Source organism: Quercus lobata, chromosome 5 (assembly GCF_001633185.2).
Source record: "Quercus lobata isolate SW786 chromosome 5, ValleyOak3.0 Primary Assembly, whole genome shotgun sequence".
In the NCBI taxonomy this organism is placed as follows: domain Eukaryota; kingdom Viridiplantae; phylum Streptophyta; class Magnoliopsida; order Fagales; family Fagaceae; genus Quercus; species Quercus lobata.
Genome location: NC_044908.1, coordinates 46,442,673 through 46,463,874, shown reverse-complemented (window position 1 = coordinate 46,463,874; position 21,202 = coordinate 46,442,673). Strand labels below are relative to the sequence as shown.

The window sequence follows — 21,202 nt, the reverse complement described above, 5'->3', positions numbered from 1 at the left end:
TATTGAGAGTAGTGGGATATGAAAAGTTGAAATGGAATGACAAAGGTTGAAGAAAGTTAAGGTAGAGAGTAATGGGAATATGAAAAGTTAAAATGGAATTGAAAATTTAATAATAAATGAGAATAATTAAAAATAAGATAAATTAAATACTCCATCCGTTCCACTTTGTTTGTCCTATTTGAAAAGTCAAATTTTTTAAGGGAACATAATTCATTGTCTTGTCTAACTTTTAAAAATGTATAAGTTTCCAAAACTACCCTTAAATAAATTTATCAAAAAATTGAATTAGTAAATTAATAGGGGTATAATAGGAACATTAGTAAATTAATGACTTTTATTTTTAGAAACAGAACAATATTTTGGGACATTCCAAAATGGAATAGAGGACAAACAAAGTGGAACGGAGGGAGTATGATATTTTGATTGTAATATATTAGAGTTTTTAATTCATTTTAAATGTTAAAAAATTATATAAAAAATTGAAAAAAAAGTGATAATGAGATGGTTGCTGATGTTGCTTAATGGGAGTATAGTAATATTAAATGCTACGCTTCAGTTTTTAGTAATATATTGATTGATTGATTGATTGATGATGAATATTGATAATTGATTGATTGATGATGATTGATTGATAAAAATATGGAATTTAGATTATATAGATTATTATAAGGAATTTGGAAAAAAAGTGTGAGTGGTGGCAGTGGATTAGGGGGGAAGCTTCGCCCAAAGAATTTTAGAGGGTAGGGTGGGGAAGGAAAGACGCGGGAATATGGCGGACTGTTGGTTGGGTCCCTCAACCTCTCCCTCTTTCCATTTGTGTAGTAGTAGTACTACGGCTAAGACCTCCCCTCTCTCTCTCTGCCATTTTCCTTTCGGATCTCTTTCTCCAATGGCTACTCTTCGTTCTTCCTCACTCAACCATTGCCGTTGCTCCTCTAACTCAAACCCTAACCAGCCTTCTTTGCTCGTCTTTTCTGGTTTTACCTTCTCTCAATCTCTCTCTCCCTCTATATGTTTTTATTTACAACAACAACAACAATTTTGGATTTTGTACAGGTGGGACTGCGTTTAACGGTTTGGTGGAGGAGCTTAAGAATTTCACGACTCGTGTCGCCCATGTTCTTCCTGTTTCCGATGACGGAGGAAGCACCGCTGAGATTGTTCGTGTCCTCGGTAATTTCTTTTTTTATAATTATTTTAATGAATGAATTTTTGGTTTTTGCTCAACAATTCTATATTATGGTATTAGGTGGTCCGGCTGTTGGAGACATAAGGTCGAGGTGTTTGAGGTTGTCGGATCAAAGCAGTGCTGAGGCTCTTGCTGTCCGAAGATTGCTTGGTCATCGTTTACCACTTGATGCCCCGTTGGCCAAATCAGAATGGTTATGTTTTTATTTTTATATTATATTTTATTATAAGTAATGAAATTTGATTGAAGAAAAAGATTACTTCATGTTCGCGACCGATGAACACAAATAATCTTAAACAATTACAAAGAATTAGACAGAAAATTGAAGTGAGTCATGGGTGATGGAACTCTGTAATAGAGTCATGAGTTCTGCAATCATTCTGCTGATTATGAATTTTGTTTTCAAATGGGTGATGGTAGCATTAAGTATTTCACATGGATCGAGTCACACAATATAACTAGAATCATGGTTAGGAACAAGTGGATGCCCTCTCAATTTTTTTCTTTGTATGTGTTTTAAAATATAATTGTGTCATGTGGTGCATTATGATTACATTAAAATTATTGACACAATTTATTCTAAGTGAAATTCTATCATCAAAATTTCAGGAATTTTTAAAAACATTACTCCAATTAAAGTTCTATCATCAAAAGTTTCAAGAAATTTAACAGATTTTGTTTGAAATTATTTCCAAAATATTAATAATCTAATACTAAAGTAAGTCATAATTTATAAATATCTTTTATATATATATGTATATATATTAATATATATCGTTGAAAATTGTCTCAAATTCTTGTTTAGGTGTGGTTTGCTTATTGGATTTCTTATTGTGAGTAGTTTTGTTACTGTTTGTGAGTGCCGTTTGTGAGAGGCTGCGAGTTTGGTCTGTGAGGTTTGATTGAGAGGTTGTAATCCATATCCTTCATTGTAGATATTGGCTGGCATTGTGTGTGGATGTGAACTTGGATTTGGCCAAACCAAATCTACCTTTTGTGTCTTATGTGAATGTTTTATTTTATTTTATTTTTTAAAATTTTTGTGTGAATATGCTTCTGCTAGTCCAAATTTTCAACATACATTCTCAAGATAATCTTTGAAGAACAATTAAGACTTCTTTCTAAACTCTAAAGATTTGTAAAAGCTCCCTTTTCTTTTAGGGAGGAGGGGGTGTTGATGTGGCTAGCTCTTTTTTTAATTTGGATAATTAGGCATTATGTACACCAGGAAAATGATTCCCTTTCATTTGTTTTGAAATGGAGAGGGTGGAGATTTACTTTTTCATAAATCTAATAGTGTACATGTTGCTATGTCGTTCAAAATCTCATTTCAGCAAATAAAGAATGCTAACTGATTATGAATAACGTGGCACCATATCCATCTTTAAATTCGTGAATGTACTATTTTTATTTTATTTTTAATGGACACTCTCAGTTTCAAAAGCTAATGGTGAGGATCCTGATCCTGCAAAAAGGGTCATATGAACATATAAATTTACAAGTATATGTACTTCATATGTTCTCATAGTTGGAAATGCCTTTCAGTTCTTAATAATTGTATATTATTTATAAAAAAAGGTTATTTTGATTGTGTACAAGTCGTATTGCTGCTATTTCTTCTTCAGGTAGCATTAACCTATTGCCTACTTTTGACTTTTGCTGTCTAGTTATTTAGTAACCAAAAAAAAAAAAAAAAAAACTTGTGCTTTCTTGTTAATATTTATGTATTCTGAGTTTATCTCATTTACTTGCTAGGTGTTACTGTGATGGGGGTATTGAGTAATGGTATGCTGAGTTGAGAATTTGACAGGTACGATATTGTGGAAGGACAACATCTTCTGTGGAATGGTGTATCAAAGCCCTACAGGGAAACAATTCGAGCTTTCCTGGCTTACTTTCAGAACCAGGTGAATATCTGGCTTCAGTGCTTGATTATCTGTAAATAAACTTAAGTGTTCTTGTCGAAGAGACATATGCCAGCTTTTTTCTTTCCTTTTCTGGCCCTAAATGTTTTTCATAGACTTTTACTTTAGCTTCCAATTAATTTAATTTTTTTATTGTACTCTTCAACAGTATATTCTTTCCATATTGTTTATTATATCACGTTATGCAGTATAGCTAAATTTTTTAGATAATATGTGTGGCAATCAAAGATTGAATACTTAATATGATAAACTCTGTGAAGGATGTATTGAAATTATTCTTATCTTCACATAAATATTTTTTATTATTTGCTTTCTTAATATTGCTTGGACAATTTCATTTTTTTTTAATCCCCTCATCACTGCTTCTATGATTTCATATGTCAATTTTATTCCTTCCTAATTTTGATTGATCTTTTGAAGTTTGAACTGCTTGATCTTGATGCTTGGCATGAAAATTTATATAACTTTTATGAATTTTGAATACAGATTCTCCGGCGGTCTGATGAATCATTTTGTTTTAGCAATGGCAGGTACTTTGGTCATTTGAGTTAGATCTTACTGTTGTTTCTTATTTTTTGTGTCATAGTAATGGCTTCTAAAATTTTGATGACTATTGTTTTGAGTTGTGATGGTGAAAATTTTGATGGTCCACAAGTATGGTGCTCTATTTCAGGGATTTGAATATCATATTTGAGTGAACCTTGTAATTGTAGGCTTCCTAATAACCATTACAAGTAGTTTATGCTTATCTATTAAAGCTTTTTGTTTCATGTAGTGTCTCTCAATTGCTGTATAATCTTGGAGTTTATGATTTCCTTTTTGGAGGTTTTGGATTGATAAATTACCACTAATTCCAAAAGCTTAAGCTATTAGGAAAGAATGAATTAATAATTTAAATATTATTCTAACACTTCCCCCCACGCATGGGGCTAGATTCCCCCATAACAATGGTAAATGGGAAGGTAGAGTGGAGACAAGGTTCGAACTCATGATCACTTGCTTTGATACCATGATAGATTACCACTAGTTTCAAAAGCTTAAGCTGTTGGGAAATGGTGAATTAAATCATATAACTATTGTTAAACACGGATTAAGAGATTTTGGTCTTGAAGTACTTGCTAAAAGCAAGTTTCTAAGTTCTGGACATAAGCAATGACTGGTGAAATCTTGGTGTGGAATAAATTTACAAGAGTTTTAAACCTCTTCCTTAAGGATTAGGCTTATAGAAATTAACAGTGTAGGAGAAGGCCAATTTGCAACGTCAATGTACTCCAACACAGAAACTCAGATGTTAATCTCTATATTAGTCCAACTTGTAGGGGATGTAACCTGTGTACACATTTGCATTTGGTTCACTATTACAAGAAGATTCCAGAAATGGCATTGATCAATCTTTAAAGGTTGTCCCTAAATAACTTTAGCTTTTAAGCAATCTTTTCAAATTAATTTGGCTTCAACTCATTTTCTTACCGTATTCACACATTTTATACATTAGAATTATGAGGTTAAAACTTTTCAACCATTAGATATGAAGAAACAAAAGAAACTAGTAGCTAGAGAAGAGAGGAATAAAATAATTGTATTATTACTTACTTATTCCACTGTGTACAACTCTGATTAAATAGAGAAACCTTAAAACTTATAATAGGAATACAATAACAGAAATAGGAAATCAAATAATCTCTCATTACTCAGTTTCCTTCTCTGAATATTTCCTTCACTTTCACGCCCAAGGTTATATCATATATAGCTTTCCACACATACCATACATAGAATTTGTCAACACTCCCTCTCAAGCTGAGGCGTAGATATCTCTCATGCCTAGCTTGTCCAGAATTCTATGGAAGTGATTAGTTGCTGCCCCCTTTGTCAAGATGTTTGCGAGCTGATCTCCAGTTCTTACATATGGAGTACAAATGATGCCTTTACGCAGTTTCTCCTTGATAAAGTTTTATCAATTTCAATATGTTTCGTTCGATCGCGTTGAATTGGATTATGAGCAATATTAATTGCTGCTTTATTGTCACAAAACAGATTGATGGGATCCTTACTGTCATATCCAAGCTCCCTCAATAATATCTTCATCCATAATATCTCACATATCCCATGAGCCATTGCTCTAAACTCAACCTCTACATTGGATCTTGCAACCACTGATTGTTTCTTACTCTACCAAGTAACCAAGTTACCTTCAACAAATAGACAATATCTAGAGGTGGAGCGTCGGTCTATGATTGAACCTGCCCAATCAGCGTCTGTATATGCTTCTATCTTCAAGTGATCATGTCGAGCATATGTTACTCCTTTACCTGGTGAGGATTTCAAGTAACGGAGAATTCTATGAATAGCTTTCATATGTGTTTCTCGTGGCGAATGCATAAACTGACTTACCACACTTACTGCATGAGCGATATCTAATCTAGTGTGTGATAAGTAGATTAGTCTGCCAACTAGTCGCTGGTATCTCCCTTTTTCTACTAGGGGGCTGTTGTGGTCTTCTCCCAACTTGACATTTTGCTCTATTGGATTATCAATAGCTTTGCACCCTAACATTCCTGTTTCTTTGAGAAGATCGAGTATGTATTTCTGTTGAGAAAGAAATATTCCCTGCATTGATCTTGCCCCCTCAATGCCTAGAAAGTACTTCAGATTTCCCAAGTCCTTTATTTCAAATTCTTGTGCCAAGGATTGCTTTAGTCTCTGTATCTCTTCCTCATCATTTCCAGTTAGCACCATATCATCCACATAGACAATAAGAGCTGTTACTTTTCCTTGTAGTGAATGCTTAATGAATAATGTATGATCAGCCTGACTTTGATTGTAGCCAAATTTTTGCACAGCTCGGGAAAACCTTTCAAACCATGCTTTAGGAGATTATTTCAGTCCATACAAGGCTTTCTTTAGTTTGCACAATTTCCCATTAGAAGCTGGTAGCTTAAGGCCAGGGGGGAGTTCCATGTATACTTCTTCTTCAAGATCTCCATGGAGGAAAGCATTCTTTACATCCAATTGGTGTAGAGGCCAATCTTGATTTGTTGCCAATGAGATAAGAACTCGTATAGAGTTCATCTTTGCTACTGGTGCGAATGTCTCCTTATTATCAATCCCATAGGTTTGTGTGAAACCTTTTGCAACCAATCTAGCTTTGTATCTTTCCAGTGACCCATCTGCTTTATGCTTAATTGTAAACACCCACTTGCATCCAACTGCCCTTTTTCCATTCGGCAAGTCAACAAAATCCCATGTATCATTTTTCTTAAGAGCTCTCATCTCTTCTTGCATTGCTTCTTTCCATTTTGGGTCTCCTAATGCTTCCTGGAAGGTTTGAGGGATAGACACAGAAGATAACTTGGATAGGAAAGAGTCAAATATTGGTGAGATATGTTGATATGAAAGAAAATTTGATATGGGATGATGAGTGGATGATCTAACTCCTTTGCGTTGTGCAATAGGAAGATCAATATCATTTATGGTGGTTATAGAGAGAACAGGAGCAGAATTACCTGAGTCGGGTTCAGATGATTGCTCGGGAGCTTTAGGAGTAGTCTTACTTTTCTGGCGCCTTGAATAGACCCTTAGTTTTTTAACAGGTGTCTCATCTAGCTTATCATCAGTGGATGACAGCTCATTATTAGCCTCTTGCACTTCAACATCAATGAAATCAGTTTTTGAGTCAACATTAGTGGAGGTACTAAGAACAGGTAAGGACACAGAAAACTCCTCATCACCATTATACTCCCCCTGAGGAGGAGTTTGAGGTGAGGAGAAGTAAAATTGTGTCTCAAAGAAGGTTACATCCATTGACACAAAGTGTTTTCGAGAAGGAGGGTGATAACATTTATATCCCTTTTGAGTGGGAGAGTAACCTATAAAGACACATTTGAGGGCACGAGGGTCTAATTTACTTCTAGATTGACCATGAAGATGGACAAAATAGATACAGCCAAAGACATGAGGAGGGATGATAAAAGTAGAGGATGGTACAGATGAAAAAAGTACCTCAAGTGGTCTCTTGAAGTCAAGGACGCGAGATGGCATTCTATTGATGAGATAAGTTGCAGTGAGCAAGGCATCTCCCCAGTAGGACTTTGGAACACTGGCAGTAAGGAGAAGAGCCCGTGTGACTTCTAGGAGATGTCGATTTTTTCTTTCAGCAACCCCATTTTGTAGAGGGGTGTAAGCACAAGTGGTTTGATGAATAATACCATGTGTATGAAAATATTTTTGAAGAGTACTAGACATATATTCCCCCCCCATTGTCCGGACAAATTGTTTTATTGAGGTGTTGAATTGCGTTTGAACCATTTTGTGAAACAGTTGAAAGACAGTAAACACATCACTTTTGTTTTTTAACAAATATATCCATGTAGTTCGTGAAAAATCATCAATAAAGGAAATAAACCAACGACACCCATTTAGAGAAACAACCCTAGAGGGCCCCCAAACATCAGTATGAATAAGTGAAAAAGGTGCAGAACTTCTATTACTACTAAGAGGAAAAGACATTCGATGGTGTTTAGCTAGTTCATATGTCTCACATTGAAATATGGAGACATTATTATGCTGACATAAAGAAGGAAACACTTTTTGTAACAATGTAAAAGAGGGATGTCCTAGTCTCTGATGCCATAACCAAATCTGAGCTGCTGAGTCATCTGATTGCACTGTATGATAAGCCTTTTGAGCCATCCTTGTGCTTTGGGCTGTTTGTCGAGATAGTAGAGACCATCCTTAAGGCTACCATTGCCAATCATCCGCCTCGTGGTTAGGTCTGAAAACAACAGTAGGATGAGTAAAAAATGGCTGAACAATTTAACTCAAGGGTTATACGAGCAATAGATAATAAATTTGTAGCTAGGTTAGGAACATGAAGCACAGAAGATAAAGCCATGGATGGAGTCACAACAATTGAACCTTTACCACAGATAGGTGATAAAGAACCATTGGCTACTCTAATTTTGTCCTTGCTGGAACAAAGGTTATAGGAGGAAAAAGAAGAGGATTTACTAGTCATATGAGTTGTAGTTCCAGGGTCAATTACCCTAGGATCATCATTCTCTGTTGACGATGCATTAAGGGCTGTAGCTAAATTACCTGAATGGGCAATGGATGAGGATGCATTAGTAGGTGTTTCCAATCGAGCCATAAACTGACGTAGCTGTGCCAACTCCTCGGTGTTTAGTGCCCTCTCATGAGTAGGAGCTGAAGTAGGTGCTGGAGGTATGTCCTCTGTGGAAGTAGTGTGGTTTGCACGTGGATGAGAGAATCCACAAGAATGGTCCCCTCGTCCTCTTGTAGGACGGCCATGGAGCCTCCAACATGTCTCTCGAGTATGGCGTGGCCTATTACAATGATCACAAAATAATTTGTCCTTGTCATCTAGAGCATTCTCATTCCAATGACCTTTGTCCCAATTCTTAGAATCTCCTTTGGCAGCACGTTGAAAAGTAGTGGCCAATGCAGATTGTTCTTGAGTAGATGAATATAACATAACACTCCGATGACTTTCTTCATTCTGAACATATGAGAACACCTATTGAGTGAGGGAAGAGGATCCTTTCCCAAGATTTGGACTCGAACTTGATCATATTCAGCTTGTAGTCCTCCCAAGAATTCATAAATACGTTCATCTTCAACAAGTTTCTGAAAGTCTATCGCATCCTGTGTACATTTAGCTTTGAAAGTTTGATAGTGATCTAATTCTTGCCACAAACCACGAAGGTTATGTTAGTAAGTTGCAACAGACCAATCACTTTGAGAAGTTGCTCGAATATGACGCTTCAAATCATAAACTTGTGCTTTATTTCCCATTTTGGAGTAGGCTTGAGCTGCTGCATTCCAAATCTCCTTTGCAGTACGAAGAAATAAATATCCCTGACTGATCTCTGGTTTCATAGAATGCACCAACCAAGACATGACTGTAGAGTTCTCTGCCTCCCATTTGTCATATGTGGGATCAGTCTCTAAGGGCTCTGTAATTTTCCCATTCAAATAGCCCATTTTCCCTTTACTCCGAATAAACATTAATGCAGATTGGGACCGTGTTAGGTAGTTTAGCCCGTCCAACTTTTGAGTTGTAATCTGGAGAGTTGGATTGTCACTCAGGGAGGTCACCTGACTCTCTACCCCTCTAGTGTGAGTTTTGGAAGTCTTACTAACTTCTGACTTTTCCGAATCAGCCATCCAAATAAAATAGCTCCATAACCGGGCTTAATACAATAAAAAACTGAGTAGCACAAATCAAATCATAGAGCAATATTCAAATAAAGAGACACGTACAGAGCTTATACAGTACGATTTTTTTTCTTCCTTTTTTATTTTATTTTTTTTATTTTAAGAATAATTACATGTGGTAAAGCTGGGCAGGAGACAGAAAACAAACCAGATGGATGACATCACTGTTTTTCATGGACAGTGCCCTGCTGGAATCCGATGCCTCTGGCTGCCAGAAAACTACCCCTTCGCCAGAAAAGACCAAGAGGACTAGTGCCCAACAACTCGAGAAATACTTCCCTTAGGACCAGAGAAGCTCTGATACCATGAAGAAACAAAAGAAACTAGTATCTAGAGAAGAGAGGAATAAAATAATTGCATTATTACTTACTTATTCCACTGTGTACAACTCTGATTAAATAGAGAAACCCTAAAACTTATAATAGGAATACAATAACAGAAATAGGAAATCTAATAATCTCTCATTACTCAGTTTCCTTCTCTGAATATTTCCTTCACCTTCACACCCAAGATTATACCATATATAGCTTTCCACACATACCATACATAGAATTTGTCAACAAGATAAACACCCCACCTTTTTTTTCCCATGGGCCATCATGAATATAAGACAAATTACTTTGTTTGGGTATTGAATTGTCATTTGTTGTTGTGATTGTGAGCATTCAAGCCCTTAAACACAATTCATTTATTTATTTATTTTGCTCAATCACTAGTGGTTAATCCAATTTTACTAGTAAATAATTATTACATCTTAGTTAATTCTTATTCTTATTAATTTCTTTTCTGATATTACCATTTACTTAACTGACACTCATAATTTTGCAGCATTGGGAATTTCTTCTTTGCAGGAGCACGTTTATTTTTTCAGTCTTTAGATGCTGCAATATTTTTGTTCTCACGTGTTTCACATATTCCTTCAGAAAGTCTGGTCCTCCCAGTGATTTCGACCAATGACAGGCTTACATTAGGATGTGAATTATGGGTATGATGATGACTTGATCTATATTTTGATATGTATATGTATGCTTGTGGGCATATATTTTTTTCATTTTGTATTTTAGTTTACCATTTATTTTGGAGGCTAAGTTTATGCCTATCATGAAAAGTTTAGTTGAGAGTTCATTAATTGTACTAATAGTGATGATGCCCAATATTGATCATTGGTAAGCAGGGTATGGCATCTTGCTGGATCCTATCTATGTGGTAATTTCATCCCAACAGGAACATTGTAATTAAGATTTCAATTCCTCCATTTGCCCTGGCATTGTCAAAGTTTTAGCTTTTGATCCACCACCTTCATCTGACCATTGGTCTGACTTCCAACCTTTTTTGGTCAAGCCCAAACTTCCAGCCATCCTGCTCAAAGTCTAAAATGACATTGTGTATTTTTCTATTACCTTGGTCTGCCAAAGTTGTCATAATAAACTGTTTTGCCCTGAGATCCAAAAGAGTAAAAATTGACATCAGCTGAGATGGTTTGATTTATTGTCCATTAAGCTCTATCTTAGTTTTTTGTAGAAGGCATGCATAGCATATGACAACTCTAATGTCAGTTCATCTATGGAAAACAATATTTGTGGGCAAGATGAGTTTTAGCACAACTTATAAGCGATGCACGAGCATGGCAATAGACATACACATGCCAAGTTATTTTCCATTGTCCAAGAAAATTCTCTCTTGTCGAGGAGTGATTTTACATTCTGAGTTCCCAATTTACTCCAAAAGTTTCTAGGGGTTTTGTCCTCTGTCTAGGATGGTAAATATCTGATGCTTAGTTTGTGATGCGCATGTAGTTTATATATGGCATGTTAATCTGTTATGCTTTCTATTAGTTCTATTTTGCACGTGGTCCACTAATGATTTATCTAAAGAGGACCCAAATAGCAAATAATCAATTTGGATGAAGATGTATTAAGTTGGGTAGCTAATGATTGATAAAAGTTTCTTAATTTTAGGATTAGACTCTTTGGAATTATTGGAAATGATAAATCAAGCTCCTATTAAGGGATATGAATTGTCATAATCTTGTGAATGTATCTGAATCCATGGTTCATTTATATTATGTTTTCTCTTGCTGCTGCATTTTATATTTGAGTTTCATTGTTTTGCTGAAATTTTATATTCTTATCTTTTGGGAGATGTTTATTTTGGCTATCAATGTGTTATTGAAACGATTCAATCCTTTTCTGTGATGTTGTATTAACTCATTTTTAACTTAACTAATTATGCAACCATAGTCTGCAGAAATGATGCTAGTTTTAGATATTCAATAGGGGAGTTTTGTGTTATGATTTTTTCTGATGGTTCTCTTCTGTGCAACTTAACCTTAGGATGGGACTATAATAAGAGGTCAGAATGAAATTTCTCATCCAACTTGTGGTTCCATGGAGCCTATTAATAAGGTATGCTGCTACTGTTTCATGATAAGAAGCCTAATTATGCTAATTATTGTCAAATAATGTCAATAGCATCATCCATCTGGAGAGTTTTCAAGATGAGTATTATTGAAAGCATTTGGTGAGTAATTGAAAACTTATGTTGGTGGGAATTGTTGCAATGGTGGTCACGAGAGTGGTGGACTGGTGATGGTGGATTGTTAGCAATATTTGTGCGGTCATGGCAACAATAGTGTGGTTGAGGTCACAATGGCATCCTGAAGATGACAAGGTTCTTTTTGTTCATTTGAATTTGGAAGTGACAAGCCTTGTCATTTATCATTTATTTTTAATCCCTTAATTTGGACTAAATTATTATTCTGGACTGTTAATAGTGAATGCCAAATTTCCAGTAAAGGTCAAAGTAAACAATAGAATGGGGATGGGTACTTGATTTCAATTGTGTTTTTCAAATCCTTTTTCCTTCAAAGTGTCCTCAGATATAGTCCTTAGGGTTTTGTTATTGGTTCTCCTCTCTTGTATACTAATTCTATGGTGTCCCCCTGATGTCTTTGTAAAGTGTTTCATTTATGAAGGAAATAAAAGGGTGTTGGTATAGAGGAAGAGTTCCTATGAATATGATGTTGACTTGTTAAATGAGTTTTGGCACTATGCTGGTACTTTTTTGATACATTTATAGTAGACAAAGTTTCTCATTTTCTGGTAATTATTTACACAGTTTCTTCTATATTCAAATGCCTGATACTTATGATAGGAAAGATCTTCAGTTCCAGCGCTTCCTTCAAGAATAAAGCGGGTTTTCTACATGTCAAGTGAGGGCAGTAATTTGCTGCATGAGGTGAATTTTGCATTATATGTTTTTATATAGTATTAGGGATATTGTCATGATAACTCAATTGTATATCTCATTATTCAGTCATGTATAAAGCCAATGGTCTTTGTATCAAACAATATATCTTTTCACCCATAAACCAAGGGGTGGAGGGTGAGGTCATGGCCTCAATCCTGAATTGGTGCATGAGTTGTATTTGCATGCCAAAAAAATGTTTATTCATTCGTGTCATACTGCAAATATTTTTATTTTATTTTAAAAGGATAGAAAAAGGAATGAAAAGCCTTGTAGTTCAACTAGTACCTCTTGGTGTTTCCAATGGAGACATCCAGGATTCAAATCCCCACAACACCACTGTAACTATTGTATTATAAAAAAAACTTATCCTTTATGCACATGTTGCGGCACTGTGGGTTTTCTGATAAGTGGAGAAAATGGATTTGGTATTGCATTTCTACTGTTAAATTTTCCATACTAATTAATGGGAGTCCTTTGGGTTTTTTTGAAAGCTCTAGGGGGATTAGGCAAGGGGATTCTCTATATCTGTTGCTCTTTGATATTGTTATGGAGGATTTGAGTCATATGTTGGATATGGTTGTACCTGTTGGACAATTTACGGGCTTCTCTGTAAGTTCTACTACTAGTGCTTCAATGATGGTGTCTCATCTCCTTTTTGCGGATGACACTCTTATTTTTTGTGATGCTGATCCTAATTAGTTAGTTACTTTAAGGGAGATTTTGAATAGATTTGAGGAGGTTTCAGGGTTAAAAATTGATTTGGGGAAATCAAAGTTGGTTCCAGTTGGAGAGGTACATAATTTGGATGTGCTAGTGGGGTTGTTGGGTTGTAGGCACTCTTCTCTTCCTTTGAAATATTTGGGACTTCCTTTGGGCGCCAAATTCAAGGAGGTATCATTATGGAATCCTATTTTAGAGAAGATGGAACGAAGACTAGCAGGTTGGAAGAGGCTTTATTTATCTAAGGGCGGTAGGGTCACTCTTATTAAAAGTACCCTATCCTCCTTACCTACTTATTTCCTTTCCATTCTTCCTATACCTGGGAAGGTTGCTAATCGTATGGGGAAACTACAAAGAAATTTTCTTTGGAGTGGTATTAATGGTGATTCTAAATTTCACTTGATGAAATGGGCTAAGGTTTGCAAGCCAATGCAGGTTGGGGGGCTAGGTATCAGACGATTGAGAAGTTTTAACACTGCTTTGTTGGGCAAGTGGTTGTGGAGGTATGGTTTAGAGACAGATGCGCTATGGAGGAGGGTCATAGAGGCAAAATATGGGAATGTTTGAGGTGGGTGGTGCATGAAAAAGGTGACTAGTCCGTATGGTGTTAGTCTATGGAGGTTTATTAGAAGTGGCTGGTTGAACTTCTCTAAACGGTTAAGGTATGATGTGGGTGATGGTACTAGAGTGAAGTTTTGGAAGCACGTGTGGTGTGGGGATTGTTCCCTCAAAGAGGCTTTTCTAGAACTTCACATTCTTAGTAGGGCAAGGGATTCTTTAGTGGCGGAGGTTATGGGCTACTTTGGCGGGCAGCTACATTGGAATTTTCAATTTCGTCAATCTCCGCAAGATTGGGAGGAAGAATCTTTTGATCGGTTCATGGAAATTGTTTATTCTTTGGAAGTGCGGGGGGTTGGCCCTGATAAGGTTTGTTGGAAGCTAGCTAAGAGTGGAGGGTTTGAGGTTAGTAGTTTTTATCTTTCTTTCTACCCTCCTTCCCTCTCTTTCCCTTGGAGGTCGGTGTGGCAATCAAAGGTTCCTCCAAGGGTGGCTTTCTTTTCATGGTCAGCTTCTTTCGGTAAGATTCTTACAATTGATAACCTTCTTAAATGGCGTATTGTTGTCCTTGATTGGTGTTACATGTATAACAAGTGTGGAGAGTCGGTGGATCATCTTTTGCTTCATTGTCCTTTAGCTTCTGAGTTGTGGTCGTTGGTGTTTTGTTTTTTGGGCTGAATTGGGTTATGCCACTTAAGGTTATTGAGGTGTTTGAATCTTGGCAAGGTAAATTTGGGTGGCATCACAATATAGATCTTTGGAGATTTGTGCTGCACTGTTTGATGTGGTGTATTTGGAGGGAAAGAAATGCTCGCTGTTTTGAGGGATGTGAACGGTCCTTACTAGAGATTAAGTCATTTTTCTTACACACTCTCCTTGTTTGGAGTGTGGCCTTGTCGCATTTTTCTTGTTTTTCTCTTCCTCTGTTACTTGATCATTGTAATTTTGGTTCTTGATTTTTGCCCCCATAGTATATCTCCAATGTACTCGGGTTGGCTATTTTTTTCTTAATAAAATTTTTCATTATCTATCAAAAAAAAAAAAAATCCTGCCCCTGCCCCATCTTGACTCCTGTGTGTGGGTCTGGATCAGTTTTACTTATCATCAGAAAAAAGAAAAAAGTTTTTTGGCATTGGTGCCATAATATAATTCTATTCCTTTGCTAATTGAGTGAAACATGTCTGTCATAGGGATGTTGGGTTAGTCATGTTTTACATTTTTGATTCTTCAACAGCATGTTATGGTGTCAGGAAGTCCAATTTGTGCTTCCTGAGATATGCGAGTCCTATGGGACTAATACTTCTGTTTTCATCAATATTTGATTGTTTATATATATATATATATATATATATATATATTTTTTTTTTTCATATATCTCTAGTTATATAGAGATAAAGTATATATAAATTTTAGCTTTAGTATGTTATATTAATTTCTTTCTACTACAAGTTTCCAGTAATTTTCTCTTTAATATTAGAATGTTGTCTGACAAGCATTAATCTAGGCCAAGATATAAGCCTATGATCTCTAGTTTAAAATGAACCTTCTTCCCATGAAAACAAGGTGGAGAGTACAGTCATGATTCAAGATCCACTGACGGCGTGCATAATTTACCAATATGAAAAAAGTCTAGGCTAAAATAAAAACCTTTCTTTAAACTGATTTAGCATTAGCCATCAGTAAAAATGGGAGCTTTTCAAATTTGTTATATTTTCTTGAGGACTTGAGTTATTAAAAAAATTGACTCCTTGGCTTATGGGAAAAATACAAGATGTGCCTTTCTGTAGTTCTAACACATCAGCCTATTTTGATTCTGTATGGAAAGTATATATTTAAGATATGTGTACTAATTCTTGATATCCAGAACCCATGATCATTTCTCTTTTGATATTGACTAGGTCTTCCCCACAGCAAATCCAGCTGTCCTGGACCAGTTGAGTAAAGTGGACTGCATTGTTTATGCTATGGGATCCCTTGGTACTTCCATTTGTCCATCATTGGTAAAATTCTTGACCGTTAGCTAGCAAACTGCTTGAGTGAAATGGAAATTATCAGAGTCAAGTTCTAATTTACTGACTTGATGTTAAGAATTATATGCATACCGGTTTAAAACTAAAAGAAGCTCACTCACTGGAATTTAGCTTTCTAGTCCATCTTGTAAGAAGCACTCTACAATTTGTGATATTTGTTAACTAGCAACAATTATTATTATTATTTTTTCTTTTCAGCAAAAAAAAAAAAAAAAAAAAAAAAAAAAAAAAGAGAAAGAAAGAAAAGGGAAACTTGTCTTTTATATTTCTCATTGATCATTTACCGCTTCTAGGTATTACTAGGCATTGGGGAGATCATTTCTTCAAGGTCCTGCCGCAAGGTACCTTTCCATCACACTATCAAGTGCAAGTAGTTATTGATACATGCGATTATCGAGTAAACGTTTTAAATGGTTTCTTGAATCCATTTGGCTAGGTCTTTTGAATTTACTATGTCTTGCTTTGTACATCTGTATATGTATGATTGTTTTTTTATTTTATTTTTTATAAGTCCATCTGAATATATATGCTTATTTTTACAGAATTTTGACATTGACATCTACTTTATTTATTTTGCATGTTTTAATATATGTTTTGTACTTAATGGTTCATCCAATATTAGGTGCTTCTGCTGAATAGTACACATGACCGAGAAACGAGTGGCTTCTCTGCTTCTTGCTTTGTAACTGCCATTACAGATGCTCTAAATCGAACATATGGGGATCCTCAGAATTGTCTAAAAAACCATGTGAGTAGATACTTTTATGTTTTGAAATAGTTTTTCTGACTGCCAAGTGACTAGGTGATCCTCATTCAAATGGATGCCATAAATAGTAATTTTGGGCATGCAATTTATAATGTTTCCATGATTAGGGTTGAACTGTTTATAAGTTAACTTAAAACTGTGTCCTCCTTTAGGATGAAGCTGACTGATAAGTTATTGTTGTCATTGGAAATGCTGTGCTAATATTAAATTTTCTTTGGTTCCTTACCCTTTTTGATTTCCTCAAACACAGAACACAAACAGCTAGTTAACAGGGGTGATCTTCATTTATCTTGTTTTTCTCTCTGATTGGGGTGGTGATGCAGAACAAGGGTAGGAAAATAAGGATGAAGGAAAGAACAAAAGATAAACAGAACAAACTCTAGACCTCACCTCCTAGAATCTGCCTGAACCCTAGGCATTACCACCTAAGGGCATTTGGCATCACCACCAAACAAAGAGAACAGAAGAGGAGACATATTCTTTACCTATCAAAAAAAAAAGGAGACGTATTCTCATCATAATAATTCTTATTGCAAATCATACTGCCTTTTCACGATTATAGGGAGTACTAGTTAAATAAGATTTAGGGATAACACCAATTTGGAAAACATCTAATTAAATCCCTTAAAACCCTCAACATTAACACCAAATTCAAAAAAAAGTTATCTGCAAATTAAAAAATAAATTCTTGGATGATTTTGGCACTCCCTGCATCAGGTGGTCTCTGTACTCTAAACTCTCTCTCCCCAAGCCTTACGTCTACCCAGTCCTTTACACCTGAACAAAGTCTGGGAGCATCATTTTTATCCTTTCCTCTTTAGGCATCATCACACTTGCTTTCTCCATAATCTTCTCTTTCCCTCTACACTACATGTGTAGAGGTGACTCTTTAGGTTTTCGTGGGGTCTGAAAAACTGAGGTGCACTCATTAACCATTCTTTTCTCCATTTTGCAACCTTCATTCCCTTGACATAAATTGATGACCATTCATGTTCCCCCAAATTGGTGGATCCATAGGTCTTTGTGGCAAATGGCTGAATGGTTTCTTCCTCACCATCTCTCCCTCCCCACCTTTTCTATTCCCTTCATATTTTTGAAATGGGAGAATGGTGATGTTTTCATAGCAAAAGTATTCTCATTCTTTGCAGCATGAATGGGGTTTTCGAAATTTATCTTTCGTGATAAGGCCTGTACTATGTAGTATGAAAAAATCTTGCTTGTTACCTAGAAAGAATTGAAGATGACAAATGAAGAAAATATGTAATTTATTCAAGTTTATATGTTTGTGCAGCCAAGTCAGTATATCAATACACTTTTGGTGCCCAAAGACGGTGAAATTCCTGTAGATGATCAATGCTTGGCTGCCCAAGGAATCTTTGATGTGGTATGTGTGCGTGTTACTGATTGTTTTGAGTGGTATACCATACAAAAAGCTCTAGAAAAATGTGCTTATATGAAACTACCATTTATGATGTTCCACATTTCATTTCCAAATCGAGCAGTATTCATTTGAAAATAAAATTAAGGCAATATGCTTTTTAGGGTAAGATATTAAAGTTTTATTCAGATATTACTATGATGAGGGCATACTTCTGAAAGCTTTTAAACTACCCCGGGGTAGCTAAAGTTTCCCAACGGGGGCTGATTTGGCACCTCCAATCAAAGTGCTAGTTTTGAATATTGCTGTTGTTACAAGAAAGGTTGATGAGGCTAGACTTTTGACAGCTTGAACATTGGCAGCAGCCAGGAAGGATTCTCTATTATGTCATTATTTTCTAGTGCCCTGTATTCAGAAAAACTCCAAGTATCCTAAGCCAAAATTGATCTATTATTTTGATTCTTGAATAAATGTACTTGACTTGATGATGACAATATGCATTATCTGTGGACATTGGTTGTAACAAATTATTTATTTATTTTGCAGATAAATGTTGATTCTATACATGATCCAAAAGTTGGTGTAATATTTGACCCAAAGTCACTAATACAATCTCTTGCCGATGTGGTAGCCACCCACATGAGCACAAATGTTAAAGAGCTTAATTGACCATGCAAATGATTCTCAGGAGCAAGAGTCATAGGTTATGATTTGATTATTGAAGCCTTCTAATTGTTGGATCATTCTTCCTGAGGTACAAGTTACAAAAATACAATTTTTTTTGCTAGTGCATCTCTTTATCATATACTCTTTTATTCTCACAAATGTGTTGCTGTAACCATTCATACTATATAAAGTCGAAGGTTTTTTTTTTTTGGTGGTTGCAGGTGAATTTGCCTCGCTTCTTGTGTTGGCTGTTATATGAACTTCAATTCAAACATGTTCATGGGATGTTATGTAACATTATGGATACCTCAATTTAATTTATAGGTGGCAACTTTAAACTCATCAAAATATCTTTGACGGTTGATACCTCGCAGGCAGATTTTCTAGATGCTGTAACATTTTTCAGTATATATGTGTGTTCCTGTAGTTTGATTTCCTTCATGTATGAATATTCCACTTGCTAACTTTTTATTTATCTTTTCAATATGTCAAAACAAATTAATTCCTTATAGCACATTCTCATTCTGACTAGCTGTTGAAAGCTGTTAAACCTCTGGCCTGCGTGCTTCTATGTAGGTTTTGCTGAATCCTTCACAGCTCATAGGGAATTCACTATCTCATACGATTTCTTTTGTCGTGTCATTTCGTTTATAATAAATGGTCCGGATTATACAATGTCTTCAATTCATTAACAAAATCCTTAAAATTTTGGTTTTTAAAAACAACTCAAGAAAATCAAAGGTCACCAACATTAAGCTTAAGCGGAATTTCAAAGATAATTGTAGAGGAACTTATAGCAACTCCCTTATCAATTATAACATATACTTATAGACATTAAGAACGTATATTTATAGTTTTTAAAAACCATTATTTTAGGAATTTTGTTCGTGGATTAATGACATAACATTATTTGGACCATTTATTCTAAAAGAGCAATCACTGATTTTTTTTTTAATAATTTTTTTGAGGAACAGAGCAATCAATGATTTAATAAACTCTACATGGAAGAGTTCCCTAAAAATTCTAAAAGATATTGATCATTATTGTTATATGATGTAATTCCTTTCGGTTCCTGCAAAGTCACTATCACAATCACAAGCTTTTTTTTTTTTTTTTTTATTAGAATCACAACCACAAGCTTGTACAATTGTACACCAAAAGAGTTAATGCAATGGCTTAAACATGGATCTAGATTTTCTGGAGTTTTTAGAGTATTTTACTACATTGAGTTTTTTTAATTTCAACCATTCATTTTATATATAATAAATGGTATAGATGATGCCACATCATTAATTTATTAAAAATATCCTTAAAGCATGAGTGACACATCACCTATAATGAAAAACAAATTGACATATCATATTTTAAATTATAATTTAATTTTATTATTATTTTTAAAAAAAACAGACCTAGAAACCAGGTCTAGACCTTTCAATCTTTGTTCATTATCAACCATAGTTGTCAGTATCGTATTGTGTGTAAAAAGTTCCGTATCGTATTGGCATATCATAAGTGTTCATGAATCGTATGATACATAAACAAATTTGTATTGTATGAATCATATCGTATCATATTGTAAAATCGTATGTATCGTACGATACATAGACAAATACTTTAAAATGAGACTTTTTGTTAAAATTTGTACTTTTATTTGAATCTAACAAGTTGTTAGACTTGTTTTTAACATAAAATTATTAGTTTACTTAATTCAGTCAACTAAAATAACATATTCATAATTTTTTTTTCTTCTCTCTCTTACAATTGGATTACACAGTATGCACTTATCCTTCACTTTAATATTTACAAATTTATTTTATATACTATGAATAAAATATTAATTGACAACATAAATTTTTATTTTTATTATTATTCTTATAAGTCCAAGAAACTAGAATGCCAAAAAAATTTTTTATAAAAATTTTATAAAATAAAAAGAACAAGAAGAGATAGTAAATGTTAATGACGAATGATGATGAAGAAAATTTTAATGAAGAAATAAGTTTGCAAAATTATAAACATGATGATAGAATTGACTTAGATGAGGTTGATTAGGTAGTATGATGAAAATAAATTATTATTTTTGGGTTATTTGCAATATATTATCACTTTTGAATTTAAGTAATTTGGATGTGTATGTTAGAAACACATGCTAGTTTGATTTATTTAGTTAGCTTTTTAAATATTATTACATAAGTGATGAAAAAATTAGTCATTAGTTGAATATATTCAAAATTTATAATGAATATACCCTTTATATATGTATATTTATGATTTTTTATAAATTTTATTAAGTGTACGATATACGTTACAGAAAAATTAAAAATTGATTCATGATACGATTTACATTTTGACAACTATGTTATCAACTAGCTTTCATATTTCTAATGACGGAAGCTCTAGAAACTCTCTCAAAGTCTAATTTTTCTCTCCAAGGTTTTCAAAGCTAAATTGTAGCAACGTAGTTTGGTTCCCCACAACGTCCTTGGT

General features: G+C 34.7%; 1 protein-coding gene across 1 annotated transcript; it reads left to right on the top strand.

Moving 5' to 3' along the window:
• The first annotated feature begins 683 nt into the window (after positions 1 to 683).
• Positions 684 to 19,226, top strand: LOC115992863 (uncharacterized protein YNL011C). Its single transcript, XM_031117096.1, has 14 exons — positions 684 to 977; positions 1,057 to 1,173; positions 1,250 to 1,382; positions 3,000 to 3,096; positions 3,601 to 3,644; positions 10,177 to 10,333; positions 11,682 to 11,753; positions 12,502 to 12,585; positions 15,774 to 15,875; positions 16,199 to 16,246; positions 16,528 to 16,653; positions 17,963 to 18,055; positions 18,596 to 18,803; positions 18,937 to 19,226. Exons 1-13 carry the CDS (start codon positions 770 to 772, stop codon positions 18,716 to 18,718), a joined length of 1,404 nt encoding a protein of 467 aa, XP_030972956.1. The 5' UTR covers positions 684 to 769; the 3' UTR covers positions 18,719 to 18,803; positions 18,937 to 19,226.
• Positions 19,227 to 21,202: the final 1,976 nt, after the last annotated feature.

Bases quoted from the DNA above. Each gene is read 5' to 3' on its own strand.
- LOC115992863 (XM_031117096.1), top strand. From the start codon at position 770: ATGGCGGACTGTTGGTTGGGTCCCTCAACCTCTCCCTCTTTCCATTTG. The intron at 11,754-12,501 runs GTATGCTGCTAC...TACTTATGATAG, and splicing joins CCATGGAGCCTATTAATAAG to GAAAGATCTTCAGTTCCAGC. The intron at 16,247-16,527 runs GTACCTTTCCAT...ATCCAATATTAG, and splicing joins CTTCAAGGTCCTGCCGCAAG to GTGCTTCTGCTGAATAGTAC.